General features: G+C 39.5%; 1 protein-coding gene across 1 annotated transcript in view; it reads right to left on the bottom strand.

Annotated features, from left to right (window-relative positions):
- Nucleotides 1-19,032, bottom strand: part of TDRD1 (tudor domain containing 1) — a 55,378-nt gene that overhangs the window by 7,512 nt on the left and 28,834 nt on the right. The window contains exons 8-23 of the mRNA XM_056120324.1: nucleotides 18,453-18,516; nucleotides 17,694-17,798; nucleotides 17,148-17,330; nucleotides 16,504-16,647; nucleotides 15,817-15,988; nucleotides 14,913-14,999; nucleotides 11,743-11,910; nucleotides 11,526-11,633; nucleotides 10,784-10,954; nucleotides 8,977-9,219; nucleotides 8,313-8,450; nucleotides 6,886-6,996; nucleotides 6,045-6,215; nucleotides 4,474-4,749; nucleotides 2,896-3,015; nucleotides 1,451-1,567 (exon numbers count right to left, since the gene is read on the bottom strand). Coding sequence (XP_055976299.1) covers nucleotides 1,451-1,567; nucleotides 2,896-3,015; nucleotides 4,474-4,749; nucleotides 6,045-6,215; nucleotides 6,886-6,996; nucleotides 8,313-8,450; nucleotides 8,977-9,219; nucleotides 10,784-10,954; nucleotides 11,526-11,633; nucleotides 11,743-11,910; nucleotides 14,913-14,999; nucleotides 15,817-15,988; nucleotides 16,504-16,647; nucleotides 17,148-17,330; nucleotides 17,694-17,798; nucleotides 18,453-18,516 — 2,378 coding nt within the window. The remainder of the gene's footprint in view (nucleotides 1-1,450; nucleotides 1,568-2,895; nucleotides 3,016-4,473; nucleotides 4,750-6,044; nucleotides 6,216-6,885; nucleotides 6,997-8,312; nucleotides 8,451-8,976; nucleotides 9,220-10,783; nucleotides 10,955-11,525; nucleotides 11,634-11,742; nucleotides 11,911-14,912; nucleotides 15,000-15,816; nucleotides 15,989-16,503; nucleotides 16,648-17,147; nucleotides 17,331-17,693; nucleotides 17,799-18,452; nucleotides 18,517-19,032) is intronic.

The following is a 19,032-nucleotide window of genomic DNA, read 5'->3' as shown; positions in this document are numbered from 1 at the left end:
GGTTTACTCCTGGCTCTGTGCTCAGGGATCACTCCTGGTGGTGCTGGTGCAGGGCTAATTGGCGCTGGAGATTGAACCTGGGTTGGCCACACAGAAGGCAAATGCCCTACCCACTGTATTATCACTTTGGCAATTCCCCGGGAATTCTGATGCTGGAGTTTTGGGGATGGGGAAGACAAGAATCCAGGAGGAGAGAACCCTAAGTTCTAGAGTAAATCAAAAGAATATGGCATGTTGAAAATGGGGAGCCAGGGAAGGAGAAAGCTTTCTGACAAGGTGGGGAAGAGAAAAATTAGGAAATTTTTTCTTGCAGGAAACACTGAGGGATCACAGCCCAGAGGCCAATAAGGCAGGACAAGAGTAGGGCAGAAGAGTGAAGACAGCAGCAAAATGTGGCAACAGTGGCTGGCATGCAGTAGTGCTCCAAGCACGATACAATGACACCCATACAGAAAACTGAAGATAATTAGTGAAAGTGTATAGAGCACTTAACAGCAACCACCACAGCTGCAAAGTAGAAATGTCATTATAGTATATTAGACAGTGAGGCTGTGAAATGTTTATGCAGACCTAATTAAGAAATACACAGCACTTACCTAACTAAAACTGAGGACAGTATTTCTATTAGAAAGGAAAGAAAAGCTAAACATCATACATTTTAAAATTAAGACCATTAGGGCTCTAGAGAGCTCAAGAATAAACCCATGCTTTGTAGGAGGTGAAGTCCAAACAAACTCCACTATTTGGGCAATAAACTAAAAGCATTTTACACCCACTGCTCATAGAGGAGAGGAGGAAAATGGCCCATCTGCAAACTTCTGGTACATGTGAACACTTCTAAAAGATGCCCAGAGACAGTGATATTCTCCCAAACTGTACACAACATGTATTTCCTTAAACTCAGGAGTCTTGTCTGTGTATCCATCCAGCAGAATTCAGTTACCATCAGTTCTCCTCAGTATATTCCTGCAAGTGTTACTAATATTAGCAAAAGAAATCAGTTAGTATGAAATATTAACCAGGAGGATGGTTAACACAGACCCAACTCATCCGGTGAGTCCCTAAGGCACTTTGTTCCTTTTATAGAATGCTCATAGGACCATAAATTATTTATGAATACTATACATAGAAATAGAATGTTGCTAATTGGCCAAACAGGGCTGGTTATCTAGAAACCCTGATAAAACTGGTAGAGGCCTATCTGTATCCTTACCTAAATATAAGCTCTGGCTAGAAAAGAGAAAAGCTCAATGATTCTGGTTCCCAGAATTAAACCCAATAACTGAATAAAATGTGCAACTAAGAATGCAAAATCCTCATCATTTCATGCAAAAGAGAACAAAGTTTTTACAGTTTTCTTTAAAATTTTACAGTTTTCTTTCTTTCTTTCTTTCTTTCTTTCTTTTTGTATTTCACAAAACCAAGAAATATTTCACTTAGAGATTCTTACTTGTGTATCTGGCACAGCAGGCATCTCCAACTCTTGGGCGATAGTTGAGCTGGTTTTTTTGAGCACTACAATATTCTAACAATTCGGCTGTTAGCACACACAGTTTTTCCTGATCTTCTAAAACAAAAAGCAATCTTTAGTAAAGAAAGCTTCACTTTTTTGGGGAGGTAGGGGGGTCACACCCAGCAATGCACAGGGGGTTACTCCTGGGTCTGCACTCAGAAATTACTCCTGATAGTAATCAGGGGACCATATGGGATGCTAGGAATCGAACCCGCATCAGCCACGTGCAAGGCAAATGCCCTACCCACTGTGCTCACTCCAGCCCCGAAAGCTTCACTCTTAACTCTTAATTATATATATATTTTTTATATATAATTTTTTCAAGAACATAAATTTAGTAAAAAAAAATTAAAAGCAATATTAAAGCATGTATTTGCATTTGAAGACTAGATAAAGCCTCTAGGGAGCAGGTCACCTGGTGTGGCAGGGAGATTAACTCAGCGAGAGGCACGAAGGCTGCCTCCTGCTGGCTAACTTCTCTAGTGGGGCAGCCATATCAGTGATACCCTGCTAGGAAAACTCAACTGTTCGTTGAACTTTTCACTGTGTCAGGGTGAATATAACACTATGATCACACCAATCTGAACTCTGTTATAAATACAGATTAAGGATGACTGTTTTTGTTGTTGTTGGAAACACATTTAAGAGTAGCCACTAGTGAGCTGGGGAGACTGCACCAAGGGCTGGAAAGCTCTGGAATTTGAAAGCCCTGGGTTTGGTCCCCAGCTGTGCCGAAGTAGCCCCAGAATACAGCCAAGTGTGACGCAAAAAAAAAAAGAAAAAAAATATTATCTGGCATTGCCAGTGATTCTTGCCTTAATAACCTGAAACAGAGGTTCATCATTTTCACCCTTGAAATATCTGTGAGTTATTTTGAACAGTTATCATATACTAGTCCTAATTCACCCTCTGATTCTATAGGGATACACTCAGCTACATTTATATGCCACGATTCTTCATTATGAGGCAGGGGGTGTGAGGGACATCCACAGTAAAACACTGCTCTGTAGAGTAACACTATGATTATAGACTGGTTACAAAATCCTCTTTCAATATACCTGAATAAATGTTGATTGAAATACTTTTTAAAAGTACAATTCAAAATAAATGGATTTTTAGGTTAGAAATGCAACCAAGAGCATTGTTTTGTCGTAACAATTTTTAGATGACTCAAACCAGGTGTGTGGGTGCTGCATGTAAGCGCTGCCATCATTTTCAAGTTTTTTGTAACCAAACTAGCTCTCAGTGTCATGATCAATTCTTCCTTACACGTTGAAAAAAATAACAATAAAATCAGCACACTTCTTAAGCAAGTCACACAGGCACTTTCATTACCCTCTTAAAAGATCAGCATAAATAGGACTAAAATTTTGGCTTCTTACCTGGCATCTCATTTGGCATAGCATAAAACAAGTTCGGGTTTATGATTTCTAGTATGCTTGCTTGTATAGTTTTATTAACCGGCAATTCGACTGTTCTCCACTTATCAGCTGAAGAGATGGCTGAGAACACACAAAACACAGAACTTGATCAAATTTACTTTTCTGTCCCGGAAGAAGATTTATTTAATCGATAATTTATTCGACTGCCATTTTTCAACAGCTCCAAAATAACGACTTCCATTTCCACAAAATAAAATTCAACTTGGGGGATTTTGTGGGTGTAAAAAAAAAAAAAGCCCACTCTAGGCACAGGGGGAGACGGCTGGGGATATGTATAAGACCGTGATCCCTAGTGTGGCCCAGCGGGCCCTGAGTAGGTCCCCATAGCCCTGCTGTCTGAAGGGCCTGTGGGGCAAACCGAGTGCACACATGCACCAGGACTGAAGTGTGACCCCCATGGGCACCAGCACCTAAGGAGTAGCAACAAGGAAAGGACAGGACAGGGAAAAGAAGGGGAAAAGAGGGGGGGTGGATTTTAAAAAGATGTCATGAGGTTCCTAAGCTACTGCCCTTTTGGAGCATATTCCCAATGTACATTTCCATTTTTGAAGTATGCCTATTAAAATGTATTCAAATTTTCAAAGGGTTCAATACCCCGTTTACATAATTAAGTACATTAAAAATGAACAGGAGTTAGGTAAAAAAAAAAACCACTATATTTCAACAAATCAACAATGAACTAGTGTATTTTTATAGGAAAGCTATGTTACTGAGGAAAGGAAAGCAAAAGATGACTAAACTTAAAAGACAAATGTTTTTCCCAGAGAGGCAAAAATGTATAGTCGAAGTGACATCTGCACTTGTTTGTTCATTGCAGCACTCTTTACAATAGCCAGAAACTGGAAGAAACCTGAATGCCCAAGAACAGATGACTGGTTAAAGAAACTTTGGTACATCTACACAATGGAGTACTATGTAGCTGTTAGAAAAGATGAAGTCATGAAATTTACATACAAGTGGTACAATATGGAAAGTATCATGCTAAGCGAAATGAGTCAGAAAGAGAGGGATAGACATAGAAAGATTGCATTCATCTGGGGGATATAAAGTAACAAAGTATGAGATTAATACCCAAGAATAGCTGAGATCAGCACCAGGAGGATTACTCCATAACTTAGAGGCCAGCCAGGTATCCTAGAGGAAAGGGCAGTTCAGATAGAGAAGGGAGCACCAAATAAAGGATGTTTGGAGGATCCTCCCAGGAGGGGAGATGCATGTCGAAAGTAGACTATGTACTGAACATGCTTGCCACTCAATGCCTCTTTTGCAGACCACAACACCCAAAAGGAGAGAGAGAACACAGGGGATTGCCCTGCCACAGAGACAGGGGGGATGGGGGGATGGGGGTGGGAGGGATATTATCCATGGTGGTGGAAAATGGGCACTGGTGGAGGGATGGGTATCTGATCATTGTATAATTGAAACCAAAGCACAAAAAATTGTAAATCTACAACTGTAAAAAACAATAAAATAAAATAAAGGGGAAAAAAAAAAAGACAAATGTTTTGAAAATGCTACCTCGAGACCTTGAAGTATCAACTTGAAGTTCTTGTGTATTAATAGGTCGGTTATTCAGTAAGCTTTTATGCGGAGGACTAGTTTGTAAGGCCAGATGTTCTTCAATTAGAATATCACTAATTATTCTGGGATAAGCAGTGGAAAGATCTGTGAGCTCAATTCCCATTCCATTTTCATTGACTTCAACTACCCGAGCTTGGAGTTTGACCCCTGCAACACTCGTCTGAAACCTTGCAATGGCTTCTTTGGACCAGAGCTTGTTTTTAGGCTGGATATCTGGCAAATAAAAACAGTGTCACAGAGAATTATGGGACACAGCTCCAGGTGTGGTTTTAGTAGTAGCCCAGGACTGAGTCCTGGTGTCAAATATACCATTCATGTTGATGAATTTGAGCAACTCTGATCAATGTACAATTATGTATCGAGAGCCTCTATACATAAATTATAGACAAATATATATTTGCAAATACACTACACCTGAGGATTTGGAGACTTAGGATCTTCTATTTTTGGATTTTTGAAAATTTTTCATATTCTTAATGATTTCTTGAGGAGGAAGATCCTATCGTCATCCAGGAGAGTGGTGGGCAGCAGACTTGAAATAATTCGGCACTGGTCCCACAATCAGTAGGTAGCAGAGCTGGTGTCAGGGTCGGATCACTTAATTCAATTGTCTGCCTCACTTTTATAATTTACTTTCTTCACTTAAGTCACGAGCAGTTCTATTGATATTTGATACCACTGTAATGACTGTGTAATAATATCAAACACTGAAACAGAATTTTTGGAGTGCAGACCCAGTTCAAAACCATTATTTGATCCTTACACCATCTCTCTAAATAGTTACTACTGTCACCAATTAATCAGATTACTACTTAGCCAATCCTCTCATCTATTACCTTATTCATTTGCTATTATTAATAAAAATCCATTGAATTGTGAACTTTGTACAATTCAAAGAATCTTTTCATTCTTTTTTTGTGTGCCAAAAGCCAAGAACAAACAAGATTATTTCTTTGAAAAAAAAATTATTAGGAGCAATGTTGCTAAGCCCAAAGGTATAAATGCTTAAGATTCTTGAGGAATCCTGCAAAATGTCATCAGAGACAAACAGCTTCACTCTTACTGTAGCACTGTCCTTCCATTGCTCATCGATTTGCTCGAGCGGGCCCAGTAACATCTCCATTGTGAGACTTGTTGTTACTGTGTTTGGCATATCGAATATATCACAGGGAGCTTGCCAGGCTTTGCCATACTGGCGAGATACTCTCGGTAGCTTGCTGGGCTCTCTGAGGGGGGCAGAGGAATCACACTGGGCTCAGGAGGGCCTGCCTCGCGCAAGGTAAACAAACGCCCTGCCGCTGTGCTATGGCTCCAGCCCCGTAAGTTCACAAAAGCAGCTGCTTCCCTCTCCTGCCATCGACATCAGTAATCTTTGGAAGTACACTTTTTCGCTGACTTATCATAAATTATGTAGTTTCAAGGAGTTAGTTTTATGGTCATTATTTTAGTTGTTCATGGACCCTAACTATTTGAAGAGAGTTGAGAAATGTTTGTATTCTGTACCATACCTGCTAGCCAGCACTGTATCCCTTGAAAAGGAAGTTTTAAAAATTTTGATGATATCGAATGTAGCTCATCAGAGGTAACTTCTTCAGTGTTTCCGTAATCCACAAAATGTACTTTCACATTTCCGTTTGGTAAGATCTCCTTGACTAATGCGCGATACCAATTGCCATCACCTAGATTTAGAGTGAAAAGTATTTCCCTTCTGTTAGCACTTGATGTTTTATCTTAAAAAGGATTTCCAACATCTTAAGTAGCAAATACACTTCCTGTCTTCCCCAGATTACACTTTTAGTGTCTCATTGAGAAATCCCAAGAATGAGAATTCTCAAAATCTAAAGATTATCTCCAAAACTTGTACAGCTGTCCTTGCTCTCTTACATCGGATAAGATTTTATTCATGATCTAGGCAATATATAGAAGAGAAAGGTAAGACTTAAAACTTCAAGCTCTTGTCAATCTGGAAGATACAATACTCTCACCGTAACTACCATAACTGAGTTCACTTGGTGAAATATAAATGAATTCTTGCAATAAAATTTAAGTTTTCATCAAGTACCAAAGATAAAGGTGTTCACAGAATGACCCAAAGAAATCATGAACAATAAAGCGGTCCTTCCATTATGGATTTATTTTAATATTATCAGAAGTTCTGAGAGCATTTATTGAAGTCTGGGTAAGAGACTATCATTGGATTTCTGATTACAAAGGATGAATAAAATGCATGCTATCTGAAAACATTCAATTACTGATTGTACTTGCTTAAAAGAAGAAAATACTAAAAGAATGGAATGCGGAGAAACCTAAAATTCTAATGACATCACAGCCATACTGACTGTAACTTACCTGCAAAAAAAGCACAACAAGGTTGTCCTATTTCTGCCTTAGAATCACCAGGTAACTTCTGCTGACAATATTCTGCTAATGATTTGTTCAACTCACTGAGTTTATTTAAATCTGAAAAGGCAACACACGTACGGCATTTAATCTTTAATGCAAATACAGATTTTTCCATAAAACTGGAAAACATTTTAGTGATTAAAATCTCAGGAACACCCCACTCCCCACAAACAACTATTAAGTACATCAAATGCTTTCTTCTTTATTAAGAAACTGTGCAAAGTAAGTTTTTCTTTAGTATTTCGGAAGACCCCATTCCAGCAATTCACTTGCAAAACAAACCAACTATGACATTACTGTCACCAGGCCACACAAAAGCTTTGCATGTGGACAAGTGATTGGGACACCTATCTATAGAGGAAACCAAGTTATAAGTTGAGAGCAGGCCCAGCTACCCCAGGCACAGACACTGCCTGGGAAGGAGATTCAGACAAATGAGTGAGCAACATGTGCTAAAGCAGAGATTCCCAAACTTGTATGGTCTGCTGCTGCCCCCTTCATAAACAAGAAAATTACTCAGTGCTCCTCTAGAAATTTAGCTTTTTTAAGTGGACAAATGGAAAGTGACCCCACAGCAACTGAAACCAAGGCTACTACCCCTCCTCTCTTCCCCAGGCTGCTGTAGCACCCCAAGAGGATGAAATCACCTACTTAGGGAAGCAGGAAGCTAAAAGCTTCATAAGAGAAACTGGAAGCAGGACATGGCTTGATACAAAAGGAGAGAAAATTCCAGAAGAAAGGAAAGGGCTCTGAGACCAAGTAGAAAATTACAGAATGAAGCATCAAAAACTACTTGGTGAGCAGTTTGGCAAAGCAAAGAAGGGCAAGATCCTGGAGCACGTCCACCTCCGAGGAGACCAGAGCACAAGAAGCCATGAGATAAATGGTGCCTTCAAAGAGGTAGCCAGGGCTCATACACAGAAATGGAGGTTAATTTGTACCCAATTATAATTTTCACCTTTTCAAGGAAATGACAAAATAAGAGAGCAGATACCACTCAGAGTAATCTCTGGGTTGCAAGAAATTTTATTTCTTAAAAAATGAGGGTTATAAAAATGTCTTGATTTTTTGATAAATTGTTAAGCTGCTACACTTTATTTAAACCTTTACTTGTATGTACGTTCTATGATAAAAATCAATGATCTAATTAAAAAAAATAAATCTACAAGACATTATTGAACTTTAAACTGCCCACAATATAAAGGAATACTCAGAAATAATAGCTTTAAACTAAATCAAGTATAACCTAATCTTTCCTGTAAGTACAAATATCAATTTGCCCCTTTTCAGAAAGACACTGTTTTTTACCCCTCATCAAGCTCACCAGAACTTACTATTTATACAAATATGTAGAAAGAAACAAGGCAACTTACCATCCTTTTTAAGGACATGGCAATAAAATTCTCCAGGATTATATATCATACAGACCATAACATCTACTGTTTGATCAACAACAAGCTCAATCCAGGCCCACTCCAATGGATCTACTTTTTCTTCTACACCCAAAGGAACTGTGAAAACAAGATAACATTTAGCAAAGTAATTTAACAAGGGAAGTGAGAGGCAGAGATGCCAAAGAACCTGTTTTTGGAGAACTAAATTTGACATTCTGAGCAACCTTACTGGAAAGTTTAACTGGTCTCACAGTGAACCTTCCTTTGTTAAATTTCTAGGTCCAAATTACACTTCTGGCTCAGCTTCAGCCTGTCAGCTACCCATAAAATCTACAATGACGGGGGCCAGAGTGACAGTAGTGGGTAGGGTATTTGCCTTGCACATGGCCCAACCTGGTTTTGATCCCTGGCACCCCATATGGTCCCCTAAGCACCGCCAGGAGTGATTCCTGAGTGCAGAGCTAGGAGTTAACCCTGAGCACTGCTGGGTGTGCTCAAAATAAAAAGTTGCAATGAACTTTCAGTTCTCAAACTAAGTGCCCTTGACTTAGAAAGAGGATAGGTTTTCAGCATTAGCTTGTCCTCAAAAATGTGAGAATGCACATTCAGGAAACCATCTCTAACTGGCAGATGTGTTACTCACCACTGGCTTCTTTCCTATTACTAGGTTTCTCAGTCATGGCCCCTTGGCCCGCCACAGCGAAACCTGCATCAATGAGGGCTTTGGTCACACTGACATTTGGAGTCACGGAAATGTCCACAAGCTCCACCAGGGAACTGTTTTCCAACTTGTCTGCCACCTTCACTGTGATCATTTTATTCTGTACAATATTTTTCATAAGACACGTAGCTTCTGGAGTCCAAATACCTAGTGACGGCTTTACTCCTTGCAAAGAAGTTTTGAAAGAATGTTAAAGCATTTCTTACAGCCAAGCTAGCATTAAAAAAATTAGCTCTCAATTTCCATCAATTTTAATCAACAACAAACACAAACCAAAAACTTCTACTCAAGCAGGAAGATTTTTCTAAGCAAGAATGGAGGGTAAATGACAAAGAAAAGGACTGTAAAACACTTCCACATAGTGGAAGTTGTATTGGTGGTATTGTTGTATTGGTATGCAATATCCAGAAAAGCAAATCTATAAGAACAGGAATCTATAAAAAGGAAATCATTGGCTTCCTGGGGTGTAGTGGAGGTGAATTAATTATAAATGGACACAAAAGATCTTAGTAGGGTGAAGGAATGGTAATACTTAGTGAATTTACTAAAAGAAATCATTAAATTTTATACCTAGAGCAGTAAACTTTGTGGTATACAAATTATATATCAAAAAACTATTAAGAATATCATAAAAGACAATATAAAACTGGGGTCAAGAAATAGTAGAGCAGTTAAGGGCACTTGCCTAGCATGCACCCAACCGGGGGTTGATCTCTGGCACCATACAGTCCCCTTATCACTGCCAGATGCAGCCATGGAGACCCATCCAGGCTTACTGCCAGTGTGGTCTGGGTAATCCTTGGTACTGCAAGACCCATAACGCCCCATCCTTGAGCCCTTGCACTGAACCAATGACAAGTTGGTCAAGAATAACTGGAGGAGTTTCTGGTCCTCCACTCACTCCAAAAAGTACAAAACAATCCAGGGAGAAATAGTAGTTCCTTACAGCAAGACACCTGTATCACTTTCTGAAAAGTTAATTACAAATCAACAACCTCAATGTTACACCTGATCTATTTATGAAACTTAAGAGCTAAGTGACTTACGAAATAATGTTCAAGCCCCACTGGTAATGAAGTGAATGAAATGATTTGGTTATTCTGATTATCAAAACTGGTCTCTGAAGATGAATGAACAGAACAGTACGTGGTACACTAGTGTGTGAAGGGCCTACTTCCTCTGACCTTTTTGGTGAGTGTGTGAAAGAGTTCAACCTTTTCTGGAGAATATGTATCGCAAACTTAATAATAAAGCACTTCCGCTGAGACCCCCATATACTGCCACAGAGCTAGATTTTTCACCTATTGTTAGGAAAGTCTTGTTAAGTTTGTAAAATTGTATCTTAAAGAACACTGCTAATAATGAGAACTAGAAAATAAATTATGGTAGCGTGAAGGTTGAGTGAAGGTTGTGGAAGTTAATATATTTGTCATGTGCTGATGAAATAAATATATATGGTAAATCATATGGTTATGAGAATAAGGTTGCAAGCAGGCTTCCTTTGCTCCTCACTTCATATAGTTAATGAGCTTTGCTGATATTTCAGACTCTATAAATAGCAAAAAAAATTTCAACTTCATAATGACAGCTCAATTCAATTTCATTTTATTACTAAGATAAGTTCTGTCTAAACACATTGCTTTATCTTCTCAATAATTTAATTTCAATTCTAGTGCTCTAACTTTAGATTTTAAGTATTTTAAGAAGATAGATAGTAAAAACCTCATACCTGCCAGCATACACTTTATAGCTTGCATGGGCAATTCCAACAGCTTGGGAGTTATAGGGCACAATCTTGTCAAACTCAGGATTTCAAAGTTCCCATAATCGACATAACCTACCAATACTGATTCTTCCGAGGCATAAGCCAGAACAGAGGCACGGTACCACTGATCATCCTCTGGAAAAACAAAAAAAGAACATTCTCTAATGGTTTTCCAATTTCTCTCTAAACAAAACATTTTCCTCCCAAGTCAATTATCAATTGTAATAATGAATTTAATTTATGTAAAGAAAATTTAATAACACGCCATTACTTTGGCTCATTAGAAACCACCATCACTACTACCTTACTAGACTTTTTTTAATAAGATTGTTATTCATATGCTTCATCTCCCGTACTCAGCCATCTCATTAGCATGGGAACACACACAAAGGTACTGAGCAGGTTTCACTTCCAAGAATCTGAGTCAACCAGAGTGGTCTGTTGCAACTCAACAATCAACTGATGGACAGTGACTTTTCTCCCTATCTGGCAGGTCACTGAACCATTCTGCAGAGGAGGACAGAGTTGGCCATCCAAATGGATGAGAAAAGCTTTGTAAGACTATGGAAGCAGCAGGACCTGCGCCTGCCACCCTGTACTGCCAGGATCTCTCCGTAGTCCCAAGAAAAGTGACCCAGAAAGAACCCGGGGACATTCAGCATTCATGCAACACTGCAAACAGAAGAGTTACATTCTCTTTCCTTACCTGAGAACTGAGCACAGCAGATATCACCAATGGTTGGATAAAAATCTGAGCGTGGAGATACCTGGCCACAGTACTCGCTAAGGGATGCCTGAAGTTCAGCGAGCTTATCTGCAGACAGAGATGGAACACATCTTAAACTTAAGAAAGGCAGGGTTACACATTCCCTTCATCTTCAAGTCTGGCATTCGGACAGTGCAAATCTGAGAAAGGCACTTACGTCCACTCTGTAGCTGCTGGCAGAAGAAGTCATCTGGTGTCTGAATGTGAGCAACCACACCACAAAACTCATCCCCCACGTTCAGAGTCAACACTTTGGGGATTAGGTCACTTCTGTCAACAACAGTTTTGTTTTCTGACATCACTGGTCCAGCATCATCAGGGTCCTCTGATCAGAAAACAGTAACACCACATAGAAAATTAACTCAAACGGACTAAAGGCCTTGAGATTAGAATCTATGATATACACTGAGGAAAACAAGGGTGTTATTACCCTATAGTTATGGATCTCAGGGATGTTTTCAGTGATGTGATTCCACTGATGAATATGACAAAAATGAATGCAACTATATCAAAACATTTTTACATGCAAAGGAACTAAGGCCAAAAATGAAGCCAACCGAATGGGAGAAAGCATTTGAATATGATGTGTCAGGTAAGGGGCTAACACACACTCATGAAGCTGAGCAACAATAAAAGAGCCCCATTAGAATAAATGGGATAGGAAATGAGCAAACAGACACTTCCACAAAGAGAACATATAGTCAGATAATAGGCGTATGAAAAGGTGCTCTTGATCACTTACTAGAAATGAAAATCAGAACAACAACGAGATAGAAGTGCGAATGGCATACTATCAATAATATGGGCAATAACCAGTGTTGGCAGAGATGTGGTGAAAAAGGAACCATCGTTCACTGTTGGTTGGAATGTTGCCTGGGTTTAGCCTACATAGAAAACAATAATACGGAATTCTTAAAAAATGAAAACAGTAATACTAGCTCTAACCTTAGAGCTAAACTATATGACCCAGTGATTCCTCAATTTTGTTAAGACTTACAAACACCTAAGTTCATTGCAGCACTAAGTATAATAACCAGAAACAACCAAAATGTTCAGTGACAGATGCATGGATAAAGACGACATACATGGTCTATGTATGCAGTGGAATACTATGCAGTCACTAGAAAAAATAAAATGCAGTTCACAGCAACACATATGGAGCTAGACAGTATCACATTAAGCAAAAGAAGTCAGTGGGCACTGAGAAAGATAAACACAGTGATCTCTCTCATGTGTGGAATATAAAGAAAACAGGCCAATGGCAATAGACCCTGAACTTCAGCCAAAACTGAGTCAGTCCACAGAGTGTTAGAAGAGCGGGAGGGGACCTTGAGACATAGGTGGGGTGAATACTGACACTAGTAACAGGTGTGATGCTGGAACACTAGATGCCTGAAATATTGTTATTAAAAGTATTTTAAGTCATGGTAACTTAAAAAACACATGGGAAAAACGTCTTGTTTAGGTTTCATTATACACTGGTAGTCAGACCCTCACATTCTCCTACTTGCATCTCCGGGCACTGATACCTGCTGTTCTTTATTCCCAGAACACAAAGGTCTCTCTCCATGTTCGGGTACAACATTCTTCCAGGGGCTCCCACTCATCCTGCATGTCCTCTGCACCTGTCTGTGCTGCTCACACAATAGCCTGTAAACAAACCTTCCTCCTGAGCATGGTAGTAAGTGATGCTCATGGATTCGGGTTCCTTCCATCAGAGACCGAAGTCACACCTGCCATTACCTATTTTCTAGGAGCAACTTCCCAGCTGCTGCTCCACCTCCTTGACCCCATTCTCTCCTCGGCACCCCCAACTCAGCTTCTCAGCTCTTCCCCTTCCTTACTATTCTCTCCTCACTCTGAATCCCTAAGACACCAACAGCACTTGTGATTGCAACCTCAACTATTACTACTACAGCAGTGTTTGTTTGCATCTCTCTTTTTTCTTTTTTGCTTTTTGGGTCACACCCAGCGATGCTCAGGGGTTACTCCTGGCTCTGCACTCAGGAATTACTCCTGGCAGTGCTCAGGGGACTATGTGAGATGTTGGGAATCAAACCTGGGTCAGCCGCGTGCAAGGCAAACGCCCTACCCGCTGTGCTATCGCTCCAGCCCCGTGTCTCTCTTTTTTAAGGGCAAGAAAAACCCTGTGAGTTTTTCAACAGATTTGCCACACCAATATTTCTATTTCAGGGATATCACATAGTAAATAATGAAATAATACAAATAGAAGACAAGCGCTAAAATGAGGAAAGTGGTTCCAGTTGTCTATGAATGATGAGAATTCCTGTGTTAAGAAGGGGCAGTAAGGGAAAGAGGGTCACATACAAAAAGTATTTGGGAAGAATAAACTTAAAGGGGAAGGGATGGGAAAGGAAGAAGGTAGATTTAAGGATGAAAAATTGTCACAGAAGCCACCCAACAATCATTAACCTGACCATTACCTCTGAGTAAGAGACTATAAAGTATTCCTACATTTAAAGTAATTAGGAAAGGGGGCTGGAGCAACAGCACAGTGGGTAGGGCGTTTGCCTTCTATGTAGCCAACTCAGGTTCGATTCCCAGCATCTCATATGGTGCCCTGAGCACTGCCAGGAGAAATTCCTGAGTGCAGAGCCAGGAGTAACCCCTGTGCATCTCTGGGTGTGACCCAAAAAGAAAATAAAGTAGTAAAGGAGCAAACTGAGAAAAGACTGTTAAAAAAAAAAAACACCAAAGGCTAGGCAATGAAATAAATGATGTACTGAAAAAAAAATTTCTTTGGGTTGTATTAGTACTAAATAAAAAAGACTATACACATAAGTAGAACTAGAAGAAGCACCACTCGAGAACAGAACGTGATGATCTTACTTATCTTGGCTCAAGTACTTAAAGAAGAAAAACATAATCACAGGAATGTCAGGGCGAGGGAGATCACCCAAAGGGCAGGAGCACACAATCCACATGCAGGAGCCCATAGCTATACCACCTATTCTGCAAATACTTCCATGTGTGCCTCCCCCACACCCCATGAAAAAAAGTCAAAACAGAAACACACAGAAATGTTAGCTAGGAAGAGAATCCTTTAACCTAAAATCACAAAAGTTATCACCTGTAACTACTGATAATTCTCATGTCAAGGATTAGTATAAAAGAAAGGGAAGGAAAATAGCAAAGTTTGAGATTAAATATTTTTAAATGCAAAATGATTATTTTTATCTGAAGTTTACAGAATGGTTAAAATTTTCAATAATTATGATCGTCATAACTGTGCCCTTTCTTTTAGCAGAACAGATATTCTTCAATAACTGACCATTTTGTTGTTCATCAGTATTTTTGTATACTCACTTTGATCTGTACTTTGTTTCTTAGAGTCTTGTCCCTTGGGTGTTAAGCCATATCCCATTTCTATAAGCACGTGGTCCAAGAGTTTTCCTAGAAGTGATTAAGAAAATAGATCTTCAATGAGAAATTATACCAAAAATTAAAAAGAAAAGCAAAACACAGAACATGTCATACTTAGCAATTATCCTCAAACAGATAAAAAGACAAAAAAAATTCCAATGTATTTCCATTTCCACAATTTTAACACTATGTACTTATAGTCTCAATACTAGAAAAAGACAGTTCAGTGAAGTTGTGTTATACACACTAAAAAGAGGCTGAATTCAGAGGATTACTTGAGTTTATCAGTAAAGGAGTAGCAATCTGGAGCAGACTTTCTAATTTTTATATTAAAAGTTGAATGTAATTACCTACGTACTATTGTCTAATATCTAGCTTTTTAATCCACCTGATTCAATAAACTGTTGCAAAGTCTCTTGCCAACTGCAAGAGCAGGGCCAAAACCATATTTTCAGTCAGTCCCATTCTGACTGAATGCACAGTGACACTCACTTAGTCTCACTTCAAACTTCTACTACTTTTCTGGCAATAGGTAATGACTCAGTATCACATTAAATGCCCCATTTATCAATGTTGGTTTTTGGGAAGTAGGGACAATACCCAGTGATGCTTGGGGCTTACTCCTGGCTCTCACTCCTGGTGGGCTCAGGGGACCATATATGGTGTCAGGACTGAACTCTGGTCAGTGGCATGTAAGTCTAGCACCTTACATGATGCACTATTGTTCTGGCCCTTTAACCAATTTCTCAGCATAGTTGGTGGACTGTACTTATCTTGGGGCACTTTAGGATTGCTAGATAATTAGGTACTTAAACGCTCCATTTAAAAAGAAAAATTCAGATTTTACCTGAACTTTGCAGCCTAACATCCACAGCAAAGGTAACTACTTCCTCTTTTAAGATGTCAACAATCTTTAGAGAGCAGAACTGTTCCATTAACATTGATTTAGTAGCTTTGATACACTCATTGCTCCAATTTCCCTCCACTGGGATAACATTGGCTACACAGCACCTTATGGCCTGAAAGATGTTGTACAAGTTACTAATAAAATTGGAACTTGAAAATGACTATTGTGTGATAATTTTCAAAAATAGTGTACTCAAGCTAAAAATGCATCAAAGTATTCAAGTGCTAACTGGACAAAAATTTTAAGTATAATGATTTCTCCTGATACTCTACACATAGTATTCTTCCTTTGAGGGCTTTAAGTTTGTGGGAAAAAGAATTCTTTAATTACAAATGCTTCCATATAATGTAATACAAATACTTCCAGATAATATAACACAGAAGCAACTTTTTCATGAGCATATTGATAGGCTATGCCTTAAAAGGGCTAACAAATTCTCACCAAAAGCAGTACATAAACAAGGGCTAATAAAATAGAGCCAAGAAAACTAATTAGTATTTAAATATGCCAATTGGAAGTTTTTAAAGCTATAAAGATGGTATAATCGGGTAAACAGCTACTGTGTCCACTGAAACGCTCAAACTGCTCCTCTGGGACACCATCAAATAATGTACAATGAACACTCACACAGGGAGGAAATAAGTCAATGCTTCTGTTTAGCTGGTGAATTCTGTCCACAGGAATTTTTTCTTCATTTCCATAATCAATATATAAGACTTGAGCCTTCTTCTGCAGCATATCCACATCTTTTATTGCTACTCTGTTCCAAGTCTGAAAGTAAAATATACTGATGCACTACCTGATAAGCCATTTCTCCCTCTGAGGCCTAAAAGCTCTTCACCAATCTACAGAAGATGCAAAGAAAAGGCTTTTGTTCTGAGGTATTCAATTAACAAGTGAACGTGGTGGTCAGAAATTCTCCTCATTATGTACTGAGAACAATTCAATCAGCAGCACATCTGGTTTCCAAGTTGGTCCAGTCAGTCCCCTTGATCATACGCCAAGAACCCAGCTCACCAATAAACATAAGCTCCATGACTAGGAGCCAGCAAACAGCAACTGAGTGGTCTATCAAGAGAGCTAGAGGGCTGGGCCATGGAGAAGTAACCAAACTATCCTGGAATACTGACTTGAGGAAGAGAACCAGGAGGATACCCGGCATCTCCTGTAAGTCCCCAACACCACATTACAATCTTTGATTGTGTCAACTCAACACCAGAGTCAATTGAAAACATCTTGTTAAATAATTCCTGTCATCAGGGATTGGTTACCTGGTCCACTGTATACTTGGCAACACACACTTCCCCCTTAACAGGAATATAATCATCTTCATGCGCCTTATTTGCATATGTTTCCTTCAAGCTTGCAGAGAGCTGGTTCATGTATTCTAAAACTTCTGAAGAATACAACTGCACATGGAAATCTCCCGGGTGTTTGAATTCGGTAATTGTACCCTTTGAAAGAGGGAGAAAGTGTAATGACTCACTGAGAACACAGCAGATGTGCACCTTACAGCTTCAGAACGAGATACCCAAAGCACCGTACAGAGTTCTGGAGGTCTTTAATGGATTTTAACAGCAACCCTTCGTATCTATCTTCTAAACCCGACCTGAAGCCAGGAGACAGGGCTTGGGGTGGGCTCAGGTGGTAAAGTACACACGCCTAGAACACTGGCACCACCTGGATCCCCAAGTGCCACAGTTATATGTGTGAGAGTCCCCAGCACCAGAGTGTAAAATTAGAAAAATAGGGAACGAGGAAGCAAAGAAAAAAACCCACTACAGTTCTTTGGATCATTTTGCAAATTAAATAAATACCTTTATTTCCATAGTTTCCCTGAGTTGCAGACTTCTCAAATCAGAAAACATTATTTTATCAGCAGAAATGGCTATTTCTTTAGTAACTCCAAGAGGATAATCACTCTAGTATGAAAAAGACACATAAACTAAGTTGTAAATAAGCATGCTTCAGTGATACTTTCACATTTTTCTGAGTTGGGGCCTAACTCAGGCTTGACTAGAGAAAAGTGGAGGCCCTCAAGGGCCACTGAAATCCACTACTGGCCACCATTACATACACATACAGGGAGCACCCAAGAGCCAGGCCACAAGTGGATTGTACTTAATGCTCCTTGGATCATACTAAAACTACTACACAAAGTCCAGGCAACATTTTTCTTAGTGACTGGAGACAACTACAAAAAAGATTCTTCTGTGCCCAAATGATGTTCTTTTGAGACATGGTCAGGCTGGGACCGCACTCAGCAACAGAGTGCTTACCCTGTATGTGTGAGGCTCTGGGTTCAATCCCTGGTAATACACACACCCCTCACTGCTGTGTACACCCACCCCCCACCCACTCACACATCAATTTTTGAAGGCTAGGCAAAATAATTCAAAAGTTCCCTGCCCCCAACTCCCAAGACATTCACAAAGGTAAACAGATATATTCCACAGGTAATATTTCCTTGGAAGAAAACACTGATGAGAAACAAATTATTTCACTTAGCTTTCTATCCTCTAATTTCAATAAAGGGGAATCCTTCAAATTTATCCTAAGGCCAATGAGTGTCATACCTCTTTTTTTACTTCTGTGTTCTTTGCTTCAAGAGATGACTTAGTTTCTTCAAGTTTTGGGGAACTGAAATAAAGCAACTCATTTACAACTTTTGAAAACGAGGAGGATCAGTTATTAGGAGAGATCGTAAGATCAAATTCTCTATCAACAAAATCCAGAAGGCCAAATGCACCTGACACTGGACACTCACAGGTGGGCGTTCTACTCAGATGTGCAAAAGCTGCTTAAGCAAAGGGGGTGACCCTACTCCAAGCCCCAGTTGTCTCATGTCTATAATGGAGATATCCCCACAATATCTAATTGGAGGCTTGAGTCTCAAGCATGGGCCTACACATGAAATTTTGTCACTGGAGATTATTAAGCAAATCAAGTTGATGTCCTTTAAAGTTGGCAGAGCTCCACCTTACTCAAATTCAGCAAATACAGGATACTCAAAGTCGAGCTCTCTAAACATCCAGCTCACTTTGGGTCCCCAACTTTAACACAAACTATCTAAGATGTCTACACTGGTGAGAATAGTTCGCAGAACTGTAGGTTCAGATCTGCACGTTAGGTCCTAGAAGTCAAAAATAACAACAG

This window comes from Sorex fumeus, unplaced genomic scaffold (genome assembly GCF_029834395.1).
Source record: "Sorex fumeus unplaced genomic scaffold, SorFum_2.1 ptg000043l, whole genome shotgun sequence".
Classification (NCBI taxonomy): Eukaryota; Metazoa; Chordata; class Mammalia; order Eulipotyphla; family Soricidae; genus Sorex; species Sorex fumeus.
Note: the sequence above shows the minus strand (reverse complement) of the source record. Positions and strands in the feature narration are given on the sequence as shown.